At 36.5% G+C, this 25247-nt stretch overlaps 1 protein-coding gene across 3 annotated transcripts in view; it reads left to right on the top strand.

Annotated features, from left to right (window-relative positions):
• Nucleotides 1-25247, top strand: part of LOC137249248 (zinc finger protein ZFP2-like) — a 104001-nt gene that overhangs the window by 51329 nt on the left and 27425 nt on the right. The window contains exon 7 of one of the 3 annotated variants that reach the window (XM_067780568.1): nucleotides 74-1598. The exons of the other annotated variants lie outside the window; for them this stretch is intronic. Within the exon in view, the coding sequence (XP_067636669.1) occupies nucleotides 74-431 (358 nt within the window). The 3' untranslated portion in view covers nucleotides 432-1598. Of the gene's footprint in view, nucleotides 1-73; nucleotides 1599-25247 lie in introns of those variants that run through there. 3 annotated transcript variants of the gene reach the window in all.

Below are 25247 nucleotides of genomic sequence, written 5' to 3'. Positions count from 1 at the left end.
ATTACAAAAATCTCATCTAATGCGTATACGTATCTAAATTTATTGATATTTTCATTGTGGTATTATTTAATAGTTTTACACAAGCCCCGCACCTACAGCGTCATATGCGCATTCATACTGGTGAGAAACCATTTAACTGCAAATACTGCAATAGCGCCTTTGCTTCAAAAGGTGCAGTGTTGTCGCATTTGCGTACTCATCTGGGTGTTAATATACACAGATGTGAGTTTTGCCCTTTAGCTTTCCCTTCAGCTTCGAAACGGCGTTTACACTCAGCTACGCATAAGGACGATGATCCAGAGGCACGTGAGCAAAATATGAAAGCATTGAGGGAAGAGGAGGCTAAAATAATAGCATTGTGTAAAATGGTAACTCAACAAACGTTCACAGAGGAGTCGCAGGAACAATTGGAAATGGAAACTACAGAGTAATAATATAATGTGACAGTTGTAATCTCAACATAGAGTTTGTAGTCATACCGTCCAAAGGTATATTTCTGCTTTCGTCAACGCGCCTAACTTCAAAGTGTGCAGCGCAGCATACAACAGTATGAATGTATTTCAAAATGCGGTATGCGAAGCTGGCAGATCAAAAATTAAATTTTTTTGTTTTACGGTTTGCTGGGTAGAGCTTTTATGGTCGTTTTAATAAGTGTACTTTGTTGTTTTTGTATTCTTTGACGCGTTTCGACGCTTACTGCGTCATCCTCAGAAAGCTGTTTTATTTGAAAATATATCAAATATATAAAAATTAACTACTTTTTCCAACAATAAACATGAAAATTCAATCTTGACAATTGTTACTTACATTGATTATTTAACTAATTGTAATATCACAGTTTAAAAACACACACACATATTTACATATTATCAAGTAGCACTGATTTGCGATTGTCTCTTCGCTCTTTGTACAACTGCGGTATAAATGTTGCTTATATTGTTAGCGTCCTCTTTGAAATTCATAACCTGGTGTATTTTTTCTTGTATTCTTAAGCTCTCCAAAGTTAGTCGTGTTTTTTCTCTTTTTTCTATGTCTAATATTTGTGCATGGTCAAAATCCGCTGTATGGTTACTATTTGTAAGGTGCTGTGCAAGAGCCGTTGTCATCTTATTTTTTGCATCTGTTCTGTGTTCATTTAGCCGTATACCCAGTTGCCGTTTTGTTGTGCCTATATAGTATTGATCACATTTTTCACCCACTTTGCCATTACATTTTATTTGATATACTACGTTGTTCTGTTGCTCTTTTTCCACCGGATCCTTTGTTTTTGTAAAAATATTTCTTAGAGTGAAGTTTGGCTTGTGTGCATAGTTCACATTTTTAATTTTCATTATTTTATGCAGATTTTGGTTGTCCGTTAAACCCGGGATAAATGTTACTCCGATGTATTTTTGGTGAATTTCTTAGGATTTTTGCGTTTCCTTTTCATCTTCGCGAATTTTATTTGTTACATTTTCTATTAATTTATCAATAAGCTTGTGTGGATAGCTGTTTTTGTACAAAATGTTTTTAATCTTTTGTTTGTTTTCTGGCATAAACTCGTGGTCAGTGAGTAATATTGATTTTCTAATTAAGTTCTTCGCTGTGTTTAACTTTTGCTTCCACGGATGGTTCGAATGGTAATTAATTATTCTCCCCGATGCAATGGCTTTCGTGTACCATTTCGTTGTACATTTTCTATTTTTATGAATTACTTTTAGGTCTAGGAAGGCTATTTCATTTTCTTGTTCTATTTCCATTGTAAATTTTATTTTAGTATGCTGTGCGTTCAATATTTTCAAGATGTCTTCCGCGTCCTTTTTCTTTATAATTGCGAATATATCATCTACATACTTTTTTATGTATCTGATATATATGTCATGGGTTTTAAGTTCAGCTATGCTGTCGTCAAGTATTTTGTCAAGAACTATGTCAGCTATGGTTGATAGGGATTGCCCATGGGCATGTATATTTGCTGATAAAAAGTTGTAAAAGGCCGTATATTTGCTGATAAAAAGTCGAGTTGTACATAAAATAATTATTTTCTCTTAGACAAAACTCGAGTATAGTCTGGAAATGTTTCTTTGAAATTTTTGTGTTTTTCCAACTCTGTCCACTTTTTCATTATTGTTTGTATTGCTAAATGTATTGGGATGTTTGTAAATAATGAAACTACATCAAAAGATATTAGAATTTCGTCATCTTCTATATGGATATTTTTAAGATTTTCTTTTAATTGAAATTAATTCTTTATATTATATTCTTCAGATATTATATTCTTCAGTACAACTCCAATATGCTTAGATAAGTTGTAGCATGGTACTTTTGTCGACGATACAATTGGCCTTAAGGGCATGTTTTTCTTATGTATTTTTGTTAATGTGAAGTGACAGTGACTCTAAAACTGCTAGCTACCGCTAAGCTCCCAAACTTTCAGAGTTGCTTTATATATAACATTTCTCATTCTCAGTACTATTTCAACTGTTTTTTCTTTGTAACTTACAAAGATATCTTTACCATTTCTATATTCTTATACTAGTCTATTTTCACCTTTCTATAAAAAATGACTTGCATTTTCAAAAACTGTCAGGTAAAAAGCGAATCCGAACGTTTTGTCTCTTGCTGGCTTTGCGATGGGCTGGCCCATGGAAAGTGCGCGGGACTGACGGCTAGAGTTGTTGACACTTTCAATGATGGGGAGAAGAGTGTACGTTGGTCATGCATTAAATGCAGATCAACTGAGGTTGACCTATTTAAACTGTTTAGACAAACACGAAATGCGTTTTCTGAAATTGCTAAAGAGTTTTCCATAATCACGGAAAAGTTCAATCAATACGATAGCTTGTTCAAATCCTTCAAGTGTTTGGATGAGTTACCGCATTGTTTAAATAGAAATAAAGACAACCGCGATAATAAACAAAAACACTCTGAAGACTCACCTAACGCTTTGAATTTTAATCCTGCTCAGAACATTAATCTTCCGCAAGTGGAGCTCATAGACTTGGCTTCCCCTAATCCGCAAGCTGTGGTTCCATCTGGTTCTAAGGCCGCGGAAAAACCTTAGAGTCTCAAACTTTAACTTCTGAAACTGTAACTTCTCAATCTGTGACTTCTTATTCAGAAGCACCGGCTAAGAAGCTGGTTGTAGTCCCGCTCAAAAAATCGATTTTTGTATCTCGCTTTGACAAAGACACTTCCGTTGAGGATATCAAGTCTTATGTCACTTCGAAAATTAAGGCTGACGGCATAACTTTAAGAAAATTTAAATTTAACTACGAAAGAAACATTTCTTCATTTAGAATTGATGTCTACTCCAAAAATTTTGATAAACTTTTGGACAGCGCATTTTGGCCGCCAGGGGCTTTTGTTCGCGAATTTGTGCATAAGACTATTGAGATTACTGAAAATGTAGCAAAAATTCCTCCCAAAGTTCCGGTCCAAAAAACTTATTTTAACATCTTGCTTAAGCATTTACTATCAAAACGTTAGAGGCTTAAATACTAAATTAACTGACTTATATTTGAAAACCATTCACTGTAACTATAATATTATTGCTTTTACCGAAACATGGCTGAAACCCAATGTTTTAAATTCCGAAATTTTTTGCGGTATCAGACCTATAGAAATGATCGCTTAAATAGGACCGGAGGTGGTGTCTTGCTAGCTGTACATTCTTCAATTCCATCTGAAGATGTTAATTTAGCCGAAGTTGATTCCATCGAATTTAAATGCATCCGAATATTACTAGGCCGTGTAATATTTATTTAGCCGTTTGCTATATTCCACCGTCTTCTGATCTATCAGTGTATATGCACCATATTTCACTGTTACAATCAGTCAATTCGATGATAAAGCCCACACTCAGTGACTGTTTTAGGCGAGTTCAACCTGCCACATATATCTTGGAATACCGTTGATCACAATATTGTCCCCGTATCATCCAAGATGCATAACAATGAATTTTTGGATGGAATTACTGATCTTTGCCTTAATCAGATCAACTTCTTTCCGAATAAGTATGGAAAATTCTTAGACTTAGCATTTGTTGACGACATATCTAAATTCTCTATAAATCGGTGTGAACCTCTTGTTTTGCCAGAAGACGTTTACCATCCTTCTCTTGAGATAACTTACGAAATCATAAGCAACGAAGTCGGCTGCACTAACAAAACACGTGTCTCTACCAGATGCTTTGATTGTTCCAAAACTAATTTCAACAATTTAAATAAAGAGCTTTCTGAGATAACGTGGCCTCGATATAAAGAGGATGTAGAGGAAAACGTTTTACATTTTAATAAAACCATTTATACTTTATTTGAAAAACATGTGCCCAAACGCACATGCTCGTACATTGAACCAGTGCAAGCCTGGTTTACTAAAGATTTAAAAGCTTTAAAAAATAAGAAATCACGTTTATTCAATTTATATAAGAGAACCGGTTTACATTCTCATTATGCACAGTACGCTATTTTCCGTCATAAGTATTTTGAACTTAATAAAAAGTGTTATAAAGCTTACATACTTATGTAAAATTAAAAGAAACATTATTTGCCACCCGAAGTCTTTTTATGATTTCGTAAATTCTAAACGCAGAACTAACGGGTTTCCTTCTGCCATGAAGTTTAGAAATAGCATTTCCAGCGACGATCAAGAGATTGCAAACTTCTTCGCTCAATTCTTTCACTCTAATTACTCTGCTGTGGTTGATTCATCACCTACAAATTATCCGTATGAGCTCCATTCTAGTAACTCAATATATGCCCCACATTTGCTGCCTGAAGATGTTCTACTACATCTAAAGACCCTAAAAGAATCCTTCAAATACGGTCCCGATTTGATCCCAACATGTTTTCTTAAAAAATGTGCGGTATACATTTACCAGCCCCTTACTGATCTGTTTAACCTCTCTTTAAAAATGGCATTTTCCCGACAGCTTGGAAGGAATCTTTTCTTATCCCACTCCATAAAAAAAGAAGCAAGTCTTCTACTGAAAACTATCGTGGAATAGCAAAGCTCTCCGCTATCCCTAAGCTTTTCGAAGCAATCGTTACTAATCACCTTACATTTTCGATTTCTACATTGATAGAAAAGACGGAAAAAATTGGAAGAAATAAAAGAAAAAGGCCACGTGTTGATGTACATAAAATATACATAGATGTGACCCGACTGTAAATCCTGGGAGTCGAACAATTTCATAGCAGAGGTTATGAGCTGCTATTTGGCCACACAAAAACGTTTTTATATACTAAATACATTTGGCTTCGAAAACAGGACTTTTCGCGCAATAAGTAGTGAAATTAAGTCGACTAAGCTTGTCCAGACTGTTTTAATAAATCATCACCGACTAGAACGAAGAATATTTTATTTTGCACCCAAAGAAACGTATATATATATATACATTTATGTGCGCAGATATGTCTATTAACTTGCATTTACGTTAATAAATAAAACGAGAAGACGCAGCAACAGCAAAGGAAGCGGTCTTTCAAAGATCCTCCTAGGATCCTTCAAACGAGAGGGGGTGAGAAGGGAATACACCCAAATCAACAGTACCATCAAGAACAGCCACCACCAGTACACCTCGGACCAGAGCGCAACAACCATCAACAGTACAGCACGCGCCCAAGACCGCGCACCACAACCAACATCAGCGTCAAATCCACCGGCAAAATCAACATCACCAGTAACCACGCCGACAGAGGCCCATGGTACGTACTCTGGCGGCCATGTAAGTATCAGCCTTGTATAGACTTAAAACTAATTACCCTACAAAAAAATTCTGGTCACGAAACTTACCCACGCCCATGCAAATGATACTAAGAATATAACGTATGACTGTATAATAACTAGTCAAACGGCGTGGAATGACGCGAGCATTTTTGCAGGGTAGTTAAAGGAACTTCCAAGTGGTACTTAGAGGGTTTTATATACCCCGGGTAAACCATTCGACAAGGATCGATCTTTTTTTGTCAAAATTACATTTTTTTAGAATTATTAACATAAAAGATGAAAGGATAGTTTAACGTATTATAGAAAAAAAAGTTACACATAAATGATTGCCACTATTTAAGTTTAGCTTGTATTAATTATCTAACCAAAAGAACTACTATATGAACACTCAGGTTTTGCAACTTGACAAGATGTTAAAGAATGCAACAACAGTTTAATATGCAAAATTATTTACACAATTTAAAGGTTTGTTCACAAATAAACAGGCAGTTTTGTCTCAGTCAGGTCAAGCAGCATTTACCTGTTAGAACGCTCAACACTAATTCCAACATACTCCGTTTATTTGTGAATGCATCTTATATATAATATATCAAACAAAACTCTTTAAATATAACTAAAATTGTATTCAGCAATTTACTAGTATAATTCCATTTACCTAATACCTACCTAAGCATTAGTTTTACATAAAAAAAAAAAAAAGCATACATCTTTTTTTTTGATCATTTTAAGAATATATTTTGTCGCCTTAAAACGTTTGAAGTTAGATCTATGAATTTTATTGATAATAAGCCGTCGCTATCACGCGAAACATTTTAGCGATTCATTTTGGAAGCTTAACCATAAATTTAATGAAAATTTTTTTTTGCGACAGCAGCCATTCGTCGATTGTCGAGTATGCACGAATTGGCAAAAGGATTTTGAATTCAATTTTTTTTTTATATCTTACAAATGCAAAATATATATATATATATATACGTATGAATCCCTATTGCGGGCAATATCTTTCGAACAACAAGACGAAAGTGATTTACGTGCACGTAATACATATTGCTATCGCAATTTCATCTTTATTGCTTTTGGTAAACACTCTTTTAGTACATATTAGATATTATTATCATTATACTATGCGCATTAGCATTATACCGGTTCGATATTAGGTTACACTCAAAAATGAGTTCTACTATAACATCATAATAATTTTTGTAAGTGGAAAAAAAAACAGATAACAAGTGATTATCGTAATGATGTACTTTAAGGGCAACCCCTTATGATAATAACCAAAACAGAACTTTATATATATTTTTTTGTTAACCAAACATAAGCAAATTAATTTAAATACCTTTGTTGTTAGAGAGCATAGTTTATATTTGGAATTTAGCTAATGCTCCAATAATTTTTCAAAGACAAGCTCTAAAATATTAATAATGAATGATAAATAAATTGTAATTAAAATGGGAATGCTGACTTCCTTGTTCATTTGGAAGGCATAGGGTAAGGCAGGTAAGGGGCCACCGAAATTTAGGTGCGTCGGTGGCCATGGTTTTTGAGGGTGGGCTAAGCACCGGGCGTCGCAACAACACCCGCGGGGCCCCTCTATATATTCGGCCCTTTTTGTTTATTTTCCTTTTGGTTCTTTTATTTGATTTTCAGCAGTTTTTTTTTGAATTTAGATTTCAGAGTAGTAACCGGTCATGTCCGGTTCGGTAATTTTTTTTGCGTCAGTTTTTTTTTGAATTTAGATTTTGAATGCCAACGGTCTGTCCGTGACATCCGGTTCGGCCGGATGTTGTTTTATTTTGAATTTCAAGCGTTTTGAGTCGGTCTCTGCGCTTTTTTGACAGCTAGTTTTGATAGGCATGATAGGAATTTTTTTCTGTTTATGGCGCAGGAACAGTAAGGTTGGCAAGGACCCGCCCCAGCACGCACTGACTAGCCACTGTGCACCACAAAATCATGCCGACCGCCTTCCTTACTGCTTCCATCGTAAATGCGATTTCATAACAGATGGCGCCCAACGTGGTTCCTGAGGCGTCGGGTGCGAGGGTCACTCCTGGTCAACTTGTGAAGTTGACCATCCCACCAGTCCGGGGTGAGCAGCCGCAGGAGCAGCCACCTGCGTTGCGGTGAGATGGTTCGACGGATCAGGGTGTCCGGAGTGATCATCGTCTCCGGTAGCTGAGGGATCCACGCGACTTAACGTCAAGTTATACGGAACTTTTTTTTTATTTCACCCGATGAGGCAGTGCTGCACGCACTTGATTTTTTTGTAGCGGGGTTTTTATGTTTCCGGATGTTGTCCGTGGTCGGCTTTGGAGAATTATATGTCCGCTAAATTGGGTTTTTTTTGTAAAATTTTTTTTTTAGTTTTCTTTTGTTTTAGCCGAATTTGTGATGTTAGGATGAGTGCGTGCGTGTCTGGAGACTGCCCCTGCGTTGCGGCTGGGCGTGTTGAGACCTACCCGTGTGTGTTTGTAACCGACCCTGGTGGCCCCAACCAGTCTCGGAGGGGGGCCCTAAGATCCCTTCGCACTGCGGTTGGGAGCACTAGGGCCAAGTATGAATGTAATTGTATTTATTTTTTTTTTGGTAGCCCGAGTGCCTTCGGCGAAAGGGATGTCAGCATTCCCATCACTACCTAATTCTACCCAACTAATAGTTTTTTTTTCAGCCTTGAGTATTTCTCGATACGATTATCGAATAAATACTTCCATAATTACTTTCGCGCAACTTTTTTTTTCTATACATTTTTTTTTAATCAATCACCGGTTAAAGGGGAGGTGAACTTTAACCTGGTTTTCTTACCCCCAATCGTTGTACGTGGCAAAGTTTTTTATCTAAGACGTGACTTTTTTTTTTGATATGTCGCGCGACCAATCATTCAGGCAACAGGGCCGGACTACACCGTTCGGGAGTGCGGGGAATATCCGGGGAAACCAGAGCCGGGGCGGTAACAATAATAGAGGGGCCTTCTCCAAGGCCAGGCGTCCCTTGGTGGTGCACACCCCAGTAGGAGGACTCTACGGAGATCCCGCGGTGGTGAACATGGGCTTGGACCCGAACGACCCTCACGACAAAATGGACAGACCTGTAAGCACCAGCAACTTAAATGCGCCGCTACTAAACGCACAGGACATCTCGGGGCTAATGACCAATGTGTCGACCTATTCACCAGATGGAGCTGGTGCTTTACCACCAAATTATGAAGTTGGAAACTTTGGAGACGCTGCAAGCGAAGGGGCAAATGCCGCAGGAATGCGTAACGAAGCTAATCAGGGAGACTCGTGGGTGGCAGTATTGCACCAACTGTTCAGGACCTCACAGGAAGAGATGCGGAGGGAGATGGGGTCAATTCGAAGCAATATGGACCAGCTATACGCCGCTCTCGAATCTGCGCAGCAATCCAACCAGCAACACAGGAACGCAAGTAGGATGGACCGTAACCCATTGCCAACCCAATGTACCCGACTCCGAACAGCATAGCAGTGAAACCGCAGGAGTGGAAGCAGAAAGCAAGTGAGTGTTATGACGTGTTTCACACGGACATAATCTCCTTGAACGCGCGCTTAAGAGAGCCACTGTCGGAGCTTCTACTGATTGACATAATAAAAAGGAACGTCAACAGTAGCCTTAAGCTAATGCTTTTTAATGCGGACGTAAGGACCCTTCATGATCTACGCGATGTAGCACGCAGAGGTGAGCAAGTGCTGAATGAAAGCAAGCTGCTGGGACCCACTTACCCAGGTCGGCATGTAAGCGAAGCACGCGTGACAACCCCGGACATGAGGATAGAAGACGAAGACGGCGAGATGGATCCGCAGATAGAGGCGCTGGAATATCGACGCAGCAGGCGACCGGACTATTCCGGAACCCAATGCTGGAATTGCCAGGCAATGGGCCACTCATACATATATTGCGAGGAACCCATTAGGAATCCATTTTGCTTTAGATGCGGGTATAAAGGTGTATTTACCCCGAAATGCCCTAGGGACCATCGCAGACAGGGAAACCAGTACCCGAGCGAGAAGGTGGGGGAACCTCGTTCGGCTTCATAGCTCCCACACCAGCCAGTGCTCGAGGCGTCGTCCCGTGCACCGAAACAGAGGGCGAGTCTCTGCACGGAGATGGTGAGCTTTCGAGGGGCAGTAGTACCCTGGCGAAAAAACCCGCGAATGTATTAATAACTTACCCTGACAGTACGGACAATTCGAATAGTTCTGAAGCCGAGAGTCAAACGTCTTCCTCCGCGATGGGCGAGCCGATTAAAATTCTGCGACGCCGGCATAGGGATGTCGCTTGCCAAACGCAACTTTCACCAAACCTAGAAGAAAGGGAACATAGGTATGAACAAATAAGACATACCATTTTTGAACACTACCCGGTATCGGATAATATTTTGAAGTGTAGGAAGAGATACCACAGGAGAGTACAGGAGCGTAGACTGCTGCAAGCCACCACGTTAACGCTTACAGAGGACGAAAGGCCTTTAGTAAAGGCTAAAATTAAAGATAGTTTTCTTGTAGGGTTGTTGGACTCGGGAGCAAACGTCTCCATCTTAGGGAAAAATGGAGTAGAATTCCTAGAGGATAATGGCTTCGAATATCAGCCCTTACACGCGTTCGTATATACAGCGGGCGGCAACAAGCAAAAAATTTTAGGCTCAGTATCCCTACCAGTCACCTTCAAAAATATCACAAACGTTATTCGTTTTGACCTTGTTCCCTCATTGCTCCAAGAAGCATACTTCGGGGTAGATTTTTGGAGAGCATTTGCGTTAGCTCCCGAAATATTCCCAAGCGTAGAGTGTTTAGAGATTAGGCTTGAAAAGGAAGAGGAACTTAACCTCCATGAATTGTCACCAGACCGGAAATTAGAATTACAAAAGGTCATCGAGACGTTTCCTTCATACGAGAAATTAGGCCTAGGGCAAACCAAATTAGTGGAGCATCACATCGACACCGGTGATGCTGTACCTATAAAAAGCAAACATTTCCCTCTTTCGCCACCGAGGCAAGCCGAAGCTTTTAGAGAACTAGACCGGTTACTCGAATTAGGGGTTATAGAAGAATCCAACTCCCCGTGGTGTAGTCCTGTAGTACTGGTCCGGAAACCAGGTAAAGTTAGGCTGTGCATAGATTCGAGGAAGGTCAACGCGGTGACTAAGAAAGACTCGTACCCCCTGCCTCATATCAACGGCTTATTGAGCAGACTGAAAGATACGCATTTTATTAGTGGCATTGATCTGAAAGACGCGTTCTTCCAGATCAAATTGACAGAGTCCTCTAAGGAAAAAACACAATTCGCAGTTCTGGGGAGGCCTCTGTACCACTTCAAAGTAATGCCATTTGGCCTGTGCAATGGACCGCAGACTATGAGTAGGCTGATGGACAAGGCAATCCCTTCGCGTCTGCGAGAGAACGTCTTTGTCTACCTGGACGATCTGATGGTATGTAGCACTAATTTTGAGGATCACCTAAAATTGCTAGCGGAAGTGGCCCAATGTTTGAGAGACGCAGGGCTGACAATAAACGTGGAAAAAAGTAAATTTTGTCAGAAGGAAATACGCTACTTAGGGTACTTGATAGGCAGCGGGTGTCTGAAAGTGGATCCGGGAAAAATAGAAGCAATGCAAAACTTCCCGATCCCTAAATCCCCTCGGCAAGTGCGTAGGTTTGTGGGCATTGCGAATTGGTACAGGGCGTTTATTACCAATTTTGCTGACTTGGCAGGTCCCTTGACCTACTGTCTCCGTAAGTCAGCAGGCCCGTTCAAGCTTACCTCTGAAGCTATAGAGGCCTTCAAAAAGCTAAAAGTAGCTTTGAGTTCCGCCCCTGTTTTGGCCCAACCAGACTTTTCAAGGGAATTCGTGATACAATGCGACGCTTCCAAAATAGGTGTTGGCGGAGTGTTGTTCCAGGTCGATGACGAGGGCGCTGAGCATCCGATCGCGTTTGTGTCGAAAAAATTGAATAATGCTCAGCGCAATTACACGGTAACCGAGCTGGAATGTCTTGCAGCCATAATCAGCGTGAAGCGTTTCCGACCCTATGTCGAAGGATTACCTTTTCGGATTATTACGGACCACTCCAGTCTCAAGTGGTTGATGACACAAAAAGACTTGAGCGGGAGGTTGGCGAGATGGTCACTCTTACTGCAAAGATACGATTTTAGAATGGAACATCGTAAGGGCACCCTGAATGTAGTACCAGACGCGCTGTCGCGTTTTGATGCCGATGAGTTGTCTTTCACTACCACACCCGGAGAAATAGATTTAGTCTCTCCCGAATTTAGCAGCAACGAATATTTAGACTTAATTCGGACCGTCACCGAAAACGAGGAATCACTTCCGGATTTACGAGTTGTGGACGGTATAATTTTCAAAAGAGCAAGTTTCGTAAGGGGATGGAAGGGGAAGAAGACTCGCTGTGGCGTTTATGGTTGCCAAAAGGGTTGACTAAGGAAGCAGTGAGATTAGCACATGACGCTAACCTGAGTTACCATGGCGGATGGCAGAAAACCTTAGAACGTGTCAGGCAGAAGTACTTCTGGCCGCAGCAGGCTAACGACGTCAGGGACTACGTCTAGCGTTGTGACACCTGCAAAACGGTAAAACTCACCAATCAGCAGTCGATAGGGAGTACCTTTGAATCCGAAAGGCCATTTCAGCGGTTATATTGCGACTTTCTAGGGCCGTATCCAAGATCTAAGCGGCGTAATCAATTTCTTTTTATAGTATTAGACCATCTTTCAAAATACGTTTGGCTAAAGCCCATGCAAAGAGCCACCACTGTTAACGTTATAAATTACTTCGCCTCCGAAATTTTTCCGACTGTAGGGGTTCCTGAAGTGAAAAAGTTCCATAGTGAAAATGGTAAACAGTTTATCTCGAAGGAAATGAACCAATTTTTAGTAAATTACGGGGTGACGCACGTGAGGACGGGGCTATATTCTCCCCAAGCGAACGCATCTGAACGCGTCAATAGAGAAATTGTTTCTAAGATTAGGATTTTCCTGAAGGATAAGCCTGACCACACCGATTGGGATAAGCATATACCCGAAATTTTATCAGTTTTGAGAAGTGATTTTCATACGGCGATTCAGTGTTCTCCATACTTTGCATTATATGGCCAAAATATGGTCCAGCATGCCGCAACGTACAAAATTTTAGCGAAGCTCGGCAGCCTTCAGGAAGACCAAGTTACGATAGTAAGCCGAACTGACAAGTTGACTAATATTCGTGAGCAAATCCGTAAAAATTTAGATCAGGCTAAGGATAGGGGAGTAACCACCTATAACAAGCGTTCTAGGCAAGTCAACTACAAGGAAGGTCAGGAAGTTTTCCGAAGAAACTTTGCCTTAAGTAACTTTAAACAGGGTATTAACGCCAAATTCCTGCCGAAATACCTTAAGTGTCGTGTGCTCCGAAAAATAGGCAATGCATTGTATGATCTCGAGGACCTAAACGGGAAATTGATAGGTCGCTTCCATGCTTCGGACATTCGTCCGCAATGAACCAACAAGGGCGTTTCTTTTGCTAAATTACAATTTGATCTTTTTTTTATATATCTACCAATCGGACTTTTTTTGTCTGGGCGTTTTGGCGGTCGGGGACATCTCGCCCAGTATTCTCCCCGAGCACTGACCTCATAGGATGTTCACGCGCGTACTCACCGAGGACCGTGAACACCCTGGCAGTCCACACTTAGGTCGGACTAGCCTTTCGGAGTTTTGACGAGTTCTCCAGATCAAAATGTCTACACCTTTTTTTTTGATTTTGCATTCCTGTGGGAGCGATACCCACTAGAAATCACCTTTCGGAGTTTTGACGAGTTCTCCATAACAAATGTCTAATTGCCGCAAAGCCCTTTTAACTAGGAAACAGAAATTATTCCCAACTTGACTTAAATTTTTTTTTGATAGACCTATGTTGCCCGGCTAGCTTCGTAGTAGGACTTTGAGACTCTTATCTCAGGGGTGAGTCGTGCCCCACGTTGCTTGTCGTCGGAGATCCCTGGCAGTGGTTTCCCACAGATGATCCGGTTTCCTGTTCGCTTCATCGCCAGGTCTTAAAAGCGAAGCAGGTTTGTTACGGTCTGCTGCTACGGTCTACGGCTACGATCCACTTGGGAGCGTGTTCACGCGAACACACCTAGTGATGTGGCGAAAGTTGCGATAAAAAGTATCAAAAAAGAAGGGAACAGACAGACCGGCCATCACTAGGAAAAAAATCGCACGAGTTTCCGGCACTAAGTCGAAGACGAAAAAAATAGAGGGGAGGAAAAAATCGCACGTTTTCCGGCCGTAGAGACACCAAAAAAAGACGGAAAAAATTGGAAGAAATAAAAGAAAAAGGCCACGTGTTGATGTACATAAAATATACATAGATGTGACCCGACTGCAAATCCTGGGAGTCGAACAATTTCATAGCAGAGGTTATGAGCTGCTATTTGGCCACACAAAAACGTTTTTATATACTAAATACATTTGGCTTCGAAAACAGGACTTTTCGCAATAAGTAGTGAAATTAAGTCGACTAAGCTTGTCCAGACTGTTTTAATAAATCATCACCGACTAGAACGAAGAAGATTTTATTTTGCACCCAAAGAAACGTATATATATATATACATTTATGTGCGCAGATATGTCTATTAACTTGAATTTACGTTAATAAATAAAACGAGAAGACGCAGCAACAGCAAAGGAAGCGGTCTTTCAAAGATCCTCCTAGGATCCTTCAAACGAGAGGGGGTGAGAAGGGAATACGCCCAAATCAACAGTACCATCAAGAACAGCCACCACCAGTACACCTCGGACCAGAGCGCAACAACCATCAACAGTACCAGCACAGCGCGCCCAAGACCGCGCACCACAACCAACATCAGCGTCAACTTCACCGGCAAAATCAACATCACCAGTAACCACGCCGGCAGAGGCCCATGGTACGTACTCTGGCGGCCATGTAAGTATCAGCCTTGTATAGACTTAAAACTAATTACCCTACAAAAAAATTCTGGTCACGAAATTTACCCACGCCCATGCAAATGGGACTAAGAATATAACGTATGACTGTATAATAACTAGTCAAACGGCGTGGAATGACGCGAGCATTTTTGCAGGGTAGTTAAAGGAACTTCCAAGTGGTACTTAGAGGGTTTTATATACCCCGGGTAAACCATTCGACAAGGATCGATCTTTTTTTGTCAAAATTACATTTTTTTTTAGAATTATTAACATAAAAGATGAAAGGATAGTTTAACGTATTATAGAAAAAAAAGTTACACATAAATGATTGCCACTATTTAAGTTTAGCTTGTATTAATTATCTAACCAAAAGAACTACTATATGAACACTCAGGTTTTGCAACTTGACAAGATGTTAAAGAATGCAACAACAGTTTAATATGCAAAATTATTTACACATTTTAAAGGTTTGTTCACAAATAAACAGGCAGTTTTGTCTCAGTCAGGTCAAGCAGCATTTACCTGTTAGAACGCTCAACACTAATTCCAACATACTCCGTTTATTTGTGAATGCATCTTATATATAATATATCAAACAAAACTCTTTAAATATAACTAAAATTGTATTCAGCAATTTACTAGTATAATTCCATTTACCTAATACCTACCTAAGCATTAGCTTTACATAAAAAAAAAAAAGCATACATCTTTTTTTTTGATCATTTTAAGAATATATTTTGTCGCCTTAAAACGTTTGAAGTTAGCTCTATGAATTTTATTGATAATAAGCCGTCGCTATCACGCGAAACATTTTAGCGATTCATTTTGGAAGCTTAACCATAAATTTAATGAAAATTTTTTTTTGCGACAGCAGCCATTCGTCGATTGTCGAGTATGCACGAATTGGCAAAAGGATTTTGAATTCAATTTTTTTTTTATATCTTACAAATGCAAAATATATATATATATATATATATACGTATGAATTCCTATTGCGGGCAATATCTTTCGAACAACAAGACGAAAGTGATTTACGTGCACGTAATACATATTGCTATCGCATTTTCATCTTTATTGCTTTTGGTAAACACTCTTTTAGTACATATTAGATATTATTATCATTATACTATGCGCATTAGCATTATACCGGTTCGATATTAGGTTACACTCAAAAATGAGTTCTACTATAACATCATAATAATTTTTGTAAGTGGAGAAGAAAACAGATAACAAGTGATTATCGTAATGATGTACTTTAAGGGCAACCCCTTATGATAATAACCAAAACAGAACTCTATATATATTTTTTTGTTAACCAAACATAAGCAAATTAATTTAAATACCTTTGTTGTTAGAGAGCATAGTTTATATTTGGAATTTAGCTAATGCTCCAATAATTTTTCAAAGACAATCTCTAAAATATTAATAATGAATGATAAATAAATTGCAATTAAAATGGGAATGCTGACTTCCTTGTTCATTTGGAAGGCATAGGGTAAGGCAGGTAAGGGGCCACCGAAATTTAGGTGCGTCGGTGGCCATGGTTTTTGAGGGTGGGCTAAGCACCGGGCGTCGCAACAACACCCGCGGCGCCCCTCTATATATTCGGTCCTTTTTGTTTATTTTCCTTTTGGTTCTTTTATTTTATTTTTTTCGAATTTTGATTTCAGAGTAGTAACCGGTCATGTCCGGCTCGCTAATTTTTTTTTTGCGTCAGTTTTTTTTTGAATTTTTTGAATTTCGATTTTGAATGCCAACGGTCTGTCCGTGACATCCGGTTCGGCCGGATGTTGTTTTATTTTGAATTTCAAGCGTTTTGAGTCGGTCTCTGCGCTTTTTTGACAGCTAGTTTTGATAGGCATGATAGGAATTTTTTTCTGTTTATGGCGCAGGAACAGTAAGGTTGGCAAGGACCCGCCCCAGCCGACAATGACTAGCCACTGTGCACCACAAAATCATGCCGACCGCCTTCCTTACTGCTTCCATCGTAAATGCGATTCCATAACATACAATTATTAAAAATACATTAATAGTGTATGTTTGTTTGAATTTATGTCGACGTGCCACCACCTTATAATGTTCTACCAAGATAAAAAGATATTGTTGCGGAGCTGGCAACACTATTCACCACCGTCAATTGTTTAATTGCAACAACGAAAAAAGCGACAATAGTACCGACGGGTTTTCCGCGAATAACTTTTAAACGAGATAAAAAATGTAGTTTCTGCTTTCGGATTCTGAATCTTGACGCAAATGCGCGTCTTTTGATACCGCTATCTACATGTGTGACCTGAATTTTAAGTGCAGGACTTAAGTTGAAATTTTACTAAATTTGGAAATTAAAAAGCTTATATTTTATAAACTAAGAGTTTCCTAGAGTTGCGGATGATAATTTTGTGATTTTTAGGACCCCCTCTACCCCTACAAATCAGCAAAAGTTTGAAAATCGTGGCACCTTATATAAAATCCAACCCGGATTCGAAAGCGGAAATCAAAAATTTTATTTCTGTCGCAAAATATGTACAAAAACCCACAAAATGGCCCGAGAGGGTCCGAAATATGAGGCCCGATCCACGGCTTTTTTGTACAGAAGATCTTTCTGTGTTGGCGGCCTTTGGGCGCGATTTGTAAAAATAACCCTGGGTAGGTCCACCGCCTTTTTGCATTAGTGTGTACAAAAAATCTAGCAAAATACAACCACATGAAAATTTGAACCGAAATGATATGATAGAAATAAAATTTTTAATTTTTGTTTTCGGATTCTTAAATCGGAGGTCGAAACGTGTCTTTTGATACCAATTTTGAAAATTTTTGTTAAAAATTAGGTGGTGAACCGTCTTCTAAAACGTTACATTTTTTCAAAACAACTGCAAAATTTTATGAGACAACTGCTAGTTATCAGTTGTAAGATTTTGACGTCTTTGACAACTACACTAACTCAACGTTGTAAACGGTAATGCCACAAAAAGTTGTTAGACTAGACAACTCAACTGACATTCTTTTTTGACAGGTTGAGTTGTAATCCGTAATACCAAATTGCAAAATTTCAACTCAACCAGAGTTGAGTTGTAAACGGTAATAGGGGCATAATTTTACTAAATTTCTCAAAGGTTGGAAGTGACTGGAGAATGAAGTTGGATATCAACTGAGAACTATCTGGTTTAAGAATAATTAAATAATTATGTTAGAAATCACTTCCGGAACTAGATATAATACACTTCCACCTTGCGCACTTGTGTGTATTGAGCTTAGTATGCAATTGAAAATATTTGGATTTTTCAAATGCATAGTAGGCGAGGTGAAAAAATAATTTGTTTTGTTTGAGTTTTGGAATTTTGAATTTGATGTGATCGAATGTAAAGAATCGTGTTCATCTGATATGCAAATTAATAACTAAATTTTAAAAAATATATTTTAATTATTAAATAAAATATTAATATAAATAGTTACAAAATATACGTGTATGTGTGTGTTATTTAATTAAAGCGTATGCGTGTGTATTGGTGCATAAATGCACGTAAGAAGACATTCCTTTTATGGAGTCTTTATATGGTGACCGTGGGCCGGAGCCCTACACTAAGAAAAGTTATGAAGTTTGAAGAATTGCATTGAAAATGAATTAATGCAAATTATATGTGTATATGTGTTGTGACGTAATAAAAAAAAGACAGAGAAAAAAAATTGAAAAAAAAGTTTTATACTATCGAAATACAAAATTAAATTTAAATCTTACAAAAAAAAATCTATGAAAATAAAGATTTTACAAAAGAAATAAGTTAATAAGAGCTAATATATGAACTAATATCCACGTTTTAGAAAACTTAAATATATATATATATTCATATATAAAAAAAAAAAAATTATTATCATTGAGTTGTAACAATAATCTGTGAATATTGTTTACAGTAGAACAAAACGAAAAGTGGAACGAAGAGAAATACTAATATTAACATATTAAGTGAACGAAAGAGGAACATAGAGAAATACTAATATTAATATATTAAGTGAACGAAAAGCGGAACTGAGAGAAATACTAATATTAACAATGGTATAAAAAGAAGAGGAACTAAATGAAAACGGAAATGTCAAAGAAACATAAAAATATTCAGTAAACAGTCGTGAGCGGAACAAAACGAAATCGGAATATGAATATTAAGGAATATGAACAAGTGTGGAACAAAATGAAAGTGGAAATTAGTGGAAGAATTTTGGAAAAAGGAAGCTACTGAAATCAATAATGTCCCTCAACTCAACTGCAACAGGGTAGTCAACTATTGAATGGGACAAGTCAGCACTGAATATTAGCAACAATATATTACGAGCGGAAATCATACACTACTACAACAACAACAACAGCGGAAATAATAATGATTGCAGCATTGGGTTAGCGCACAGTGTGCGAAACATGTAGTTTAGCAAATATAAAATCAATTTTTTTTCTTGAATTTAAATTTTCTTAATTTATATTATTTACACTTTTGCACATTTATTAAAATACCACCACACACATGTACTCATTACATATTTACATACAAACTATTACTAATATAATTTATCTAAATATTTAACAATAAAAAATTGAAAAAAAAGAAATAAAATTTAAATAATAATAATAATAATTAACATTTTACTAAAATTTTATTTTAAATATATTAAAATATATTAACATATGTATGTACAAGTGTACGTGTTAATGACAGTGGGCTGGTGTTGATGAAAATTTTAAAATATTTCTTTTTGTTTTTATTTGTTTTTGAAGACAAAATTAAAACAAAATAATTGAAATAAATAATTGAATTCAAATTATTTAATTTTTCTTTTTGAAAATTTACTTTTGCCCTACTGTCCTATATTCGCATGTGGTAAAATTTACTTTAATTTAATACAAGCTTTTTATATAAAGCAGTGTGTGTGTAAAATGAATATGTTATTTTTGAAATAAAACGATACAATTTTCAAAGATGTGGCTTGAAAGCGATGTGTCAGTATTAAAAAAACAATTATTTATATATATAGTATTAAAATTTTAATGTCTCCGAAACGATGTTTTTTTTTCCCCAAATTTTGTAAGCTCAGCGGAAATTTCATTTTATTACGATACATTACACGGAAATTCTTTTACTATTACATATTCAATATTCAATTTAGATATCAAAGTTTGCTTTTGTTTTGTTTTTCTTTTACATGTGCGATTCTAATAGTCCACATACATTTTCAAATGCTAGAATAGAATTTAGTGCAGATAGAGATTCTTTATTTGAAGACTTTTTAGGCTTTGATAACACAAATCATTCTACGCAAACTTCATCTTCTAGTTCAATTTCTAATTTTGACCTAACTTCAAATTCTAATTCTTATTTTACTTCTAATACTATTTAAAATCTTAACGATTTAAACATGGCTACTCTTGAGCAAAAGAAGTCATTCATTAGTACTTGTGCCTCGATTATTAGAGAAAACTATAGCGGTGATCCGTTATCACTTGCCTCGTTTATAGATAAAATTGATTTAATAGAAGACTTAACTGATGTATCTTTAACTACTACATTTATATCATTTTTAAAGTCGAAACTCGAAGGCAAAGCTCGCGAAGCTCTACCAACGCAAATAGATTCTATTAGTCAGATTAAAGATGCTTTACGTAGCAGAATTAGGCCAGATAACTCGAAGTTTGTTGCGGGTAAAATTGCGGCCTTAAGGGTAAACAATAATAATTTTACTGATTTTTCAAAACAAGTAGAAGATCTTTCTGATTCGCTAGAACGCTCTTTGATCATCGAAGGTATGACACAGGCAAAAGCTCATGAGATGGCGGTTGAGCAAACTGTTACTGTTTGTAGGTTGAACAGTCGTTCAGATATGGTGAAGTCTATCCTTGCATCAACCACTTTTAAGGATTCAAAGGATGTTGTTGCTAAAATGATTATTGAGCGTGAACAGGAGGTAAAAGAGCGGCAGGTGTTAGCGTATCGCTCACGTCCGATAAGATCTAATAGTTTTCGCGGGAATTTTAGAGGTAATAATAATTTCGGATACAATAACAATTTTAGATTCACTGGTAATGCAACTAGACCTAACAATAATTTACATTTTCGAAATACTAATTACAATGGAGGTAACAATAGGTATAATAATTACAACAACAATTACAATAGAAATAACAATCGGTCTGTAAATAACAGTAATTCAAATAATCAACGTTTAAATAACAGGAATTCAGTCAATGTTCGTTCTTTGAATGCCGAAGCCCCTCAGGAGCGAACACTGTGGGGGCAGGTGCTATTGGGTTAAATTCTTTTAAATCAATATATTGTCTAAATTTAAATTATTCTGACTTCATCGAAGTCAACTGTAGTGATTCTTATAAAATATGTTCTTTTCTTGTAGATTCTCAGGCAGATATTTCACTTATAAAAATTTCTAGTGACGTAATAGTAGATAACAGTAATGTAATAAATATAACAGGTGTAACAACAGACACGGTAACAACTTTAGGCACAGTTAGTACGAACATAGTAGTTTCAAATATATTATTTCCTCTGACTATTCATGTTGTTGATGACAACTTTAATATTCCTTCGGATGGTATAATAGGAAAAGACTTTTTAAAAGCAAACAAATGTATAATCAATTATTCGAATGATACAATAACGATAGGACTAGGGAGAGAAAGAGTTAATATTTCAATTTTGCATAGCACTTCAACAGATACTCTTGTAATTCCACCAAGATGTGAAGTTTTTCGTGTTTTTAGTTTGAATAAATCGGAAAATCCAGTTTTTGTCGATTCTCATGAACTTTGTAGTGGTGTTTTTACCGAAAAATGTGTCATTATACGGAACATCCTATTTTAAAAATTATTAATACTACTGATGAAGTGAAGTATGTTAAAAACTTCAATATTCAAACTGAGGACATAGAAAATTTTGATATCTATCGCATAAATGAAACATCTGTTGATTCAAAACGCATAGAAGAGCTTAAGTCAGTTTTAGTAAAACAAATACCTTAGTATGCAAAAGATAAATTACTTAACTTATGTTTGAAATATTCAGATATTTTTGCTCTAAAAACAGACTTAATGACGATTAATAATTTTTACGAACAAAAATTAAGACTAACGGACAAGACACCAGTGTACATAAAAAATTATAGATTGCCATATTCACAGCGTGCTGAAATAAATAAACAGGTTGATAATTTGTTAAAAAATGATTTAATTGAAGGAAGTTGTTCAAATTATAACAGCCCATTGATTTTAGTACCGAAAAACGACCCAACTGGACAAAAAGCATATCGAATGTGTGTAGACTTTAGAGCAGTCAATAAAAAACTTGTTGCAGATAAATTTCCTTTGGCACGTGTTGATGATATTTTGGATAACCTTGGTCGAGCTAAATATTTTTCGACTTTGGATCTTTTTTCGGGTTTCCATCAAATTCCATTACATACAGATTCGAGAGATATAACATCATTTAGTACAGGTCGTGGATCTTTTCGTTGGAAAGTTTTACCATTTGGACTAAATGTTGCTCCTAACTCATTTTCAAGAATGATGTCAATAGCATTTTCCGGTATTGCACCTAATCAAGCCTTTATGTATATAGACGATATTATAGTCATTGGATGTAGTGAGACCCAGGCATGCTTAACCAACGAAACGATATCATTTCGTTACGATAATCAACGTTAATAAACGAAACGAAGTCATTTCGTTTCGTTTATTAACGTTAAGATCGTCAAATTAACGAAATGATTTCGTTTCGTTTTCTGCCATATCAAAACGAAATCAAATCGTTTATGTTGATTATTAATTTCAAACTATGCTGGCAAAGCTGATTGATGGCGGAGTCATTAAAGGTGAAAGCATTATCCAAGCTGATTGCAACTTTTCTCATGAATTTTGACAGTACGAACATTTCTCAGAGTATTTTTGACATTACCACCAACGAATTACACAAACAAATTACATAGAGTTTGTGTGTGTATGTGCGCTCGTTGTTGCCACCTTACGGCTTCACCATGGCTATAGCATTGCCAGCACAATTCAAACATAAAGTATCACGTTTTCGTTAACGTTTTTAACGTTAACGAAAGCTTTTCGTTTCGGTTAAAAACGAGATACAATTTATCTTGATAATTTCTTTATCGATAATATTTCGAAGTGTTTCAACGGAAACGGTGGAAATTTTTTGATAAACGATTAGCTTAACGTTAAGGTGCATCCCTGGTGAGACCCATCATTTAAAAAATTTGGAGACAGTTTTTGAGACATGCAGAAAGTTTAATTTGCGGCTTAATCCTAATAAATGTAATTTTCTTAGATCTGAGGTAACATTTTTGGGGCATAAATGTTCAGCAAAGGGTTTGTTACCTGATGATTCAAAAATAGAGGCAATTAAAAAGTATCCTAAGCCGCGTGACAAAGACGCAGTTAGAAGATTTGTTACATTTGCAAAGTATTATAGGAGATTTATACCTAATTTTGCTTGTTTAGCGGCACCTTTGAATCGTTTGAGTCGGAAAAATGTTGAATTTAATTGGGATACCTCGTGCGAGCTGGCATTTGAGAAACTAAGAAAAAGTTTAATGTCTCCAAAACTTTTGCAATATCCAGATTTCACTAAAGAATTTCTAATAACAGTTTATGCTTCGAAAATTGGGTGTGGTGCGATATTGAGTCAAGATCATAATGGTAACGATTTACCAATTTGTTTCGCTTCAAAAAAATTTAGCAAGTCTGAACAAAATAAAGCAATTATCGAATTAGAACTTTTGGCAATATATTTTGCAGTTAAGCAGTTTCGGCCATACGTTTATGGTACACACTTTATAGTGAGATCAGATCATCGGCCGTTAGTTTATTTATTTAATATGAAAGATCCTACGTCAAAACTGTCTAGAATACGTTTAGAGTTATCTGAGTATAATTTTACTATAGAGTATATTAAAGGTAAAGCAAATGTAGGTGCAGATGCTCTTTCTCGTATAACTATAGATGAGTTAAAAAATTCGACTAAACATATATTGGCAGTACAAACAAGGTCAATGACTAAGCAAAAAGAGGAAATACAGATACAAAACGATAACCGACAAATACAGACAGAAACATTACAAGTTTACGACAAATTTGCTTATAATTTTTCAAATAAAATCGCGAGAATAAGGTCGAATATAAATTATGATAAGTATGGTGATATTAGTAATATAGAAATATGTGCGCACTTAAAACATAAAAAGCTCGAGCTACTTAATTTTGAGATTGTTAACAAAATAGCGAATTTAGATGAGCTACTTTTGAGGCTGGAACGTAATGCCGGCAATCACAATATTAAGAATATTGAATGGCAGAAAGATGATAATATTTTTCATCATTTTACTATTGCAAATTTTAAAGAAACCGGAAATAAAATTTTAAAACATTTAATAATTATATTGACAGAGCAGTAGAGACGGTAACTGATGAAGACACGAAATTAAAATTTATGACAGTTTATCATAATGATCCAATATCAGGTGGTCATTGCGGATATAAGAAGTTATACGCGAAAATACGTAAAAAATATTTTTGGAAAAATATGACGCGCGATATTGCTAAATTTGTGAAAAATACCTGTTAAACAAAGTTAAGCCCAAAACAAAAGAAAAAATGGTGCTTACACCAACACCTTGCAAGCCTTTTGATATAGTAGTTATAGACACGATAGGACCTTTGCCTGAGTCGAATAATGGGAATAAGTTCGCAGTTACCATTATGTGCGATTTGAGCAAATATTTAGTTACAATAGCTATTCCAGATAAGAGTGCAAAAATAGTTGCATCTGCAATTTTTGAAAGTTTTATTTTAATTTATGGAATAATGAAATCTTTTAAATCAGATTTAGGTACAGAATTTAAAAATGAAATTTTTGCGGAATTGACTAAACTTTTGAAAATTGAGCATAATTTTTCAACACCTTATCATCATGAAACTGTTGGTACTATTGAAAGGAATCATCGTGTATTTAACGAATATTTAAGAGCTTACCTTGACGATTCATTTCCCGAATGGGACGTTTATTTAAAATATTTTACATTTTTGCATAATACAACAACAAGTACTGTTTTTGATAATCTATTTACACCTTTTGAATTAGTATTTGGTAGAAAAGTTACTTTGCCAAATGAGTTAAAGAAGGAAAATATAGATCCAATTTATAATGTTGAAAATTATGCAAAAGAGGTAAAATATCGTATGCAAAAGTCACATCTACTTGCAAAAGAATTAATTAATAAACATAAAATTAGAAATAAAAATGTTTACGATAAAACAACAAAACCTTTGACTATTAATATAAATGGTCGAGTTCTAATAAAAAAAGAACCTAGAGATAAACATGCAAACATATATCAGGGCCCCTACACTATAACAAAAATTGATGGAGTTAATGTAACAATTTTTGATAACAAAATTAAAAAGAAAAAATTAGTACATAAAAATAGAATACATAAGATAAAATAAATATTCTTATATTTTAGTTTTAGCATAGACTAAAATTTAGTTGTTGGATTAATAAAAATTAAAAAACTCAAAAAAAAAA

This window comes from Eurosta solidaginis, chromosome 4, assembly GCF_040869045.1.
Source record: "Eurosta solidaginis isolate ZX-2024a chromosome 4, ASM4086904v1, whole genome shotgun sequence".
NCBI classification, from domain to species: Eukaryota; Metazoa; Arthropoda; class Insecta; order Diptera; family Tephritidae; genus Eurosta; species Eurosta solidaginis.
The sequence above is the reverse complement of the archived record's forward strand: the minus strand, read 5'-3'. Positions and strand labels throughout refer to the sequence as shown.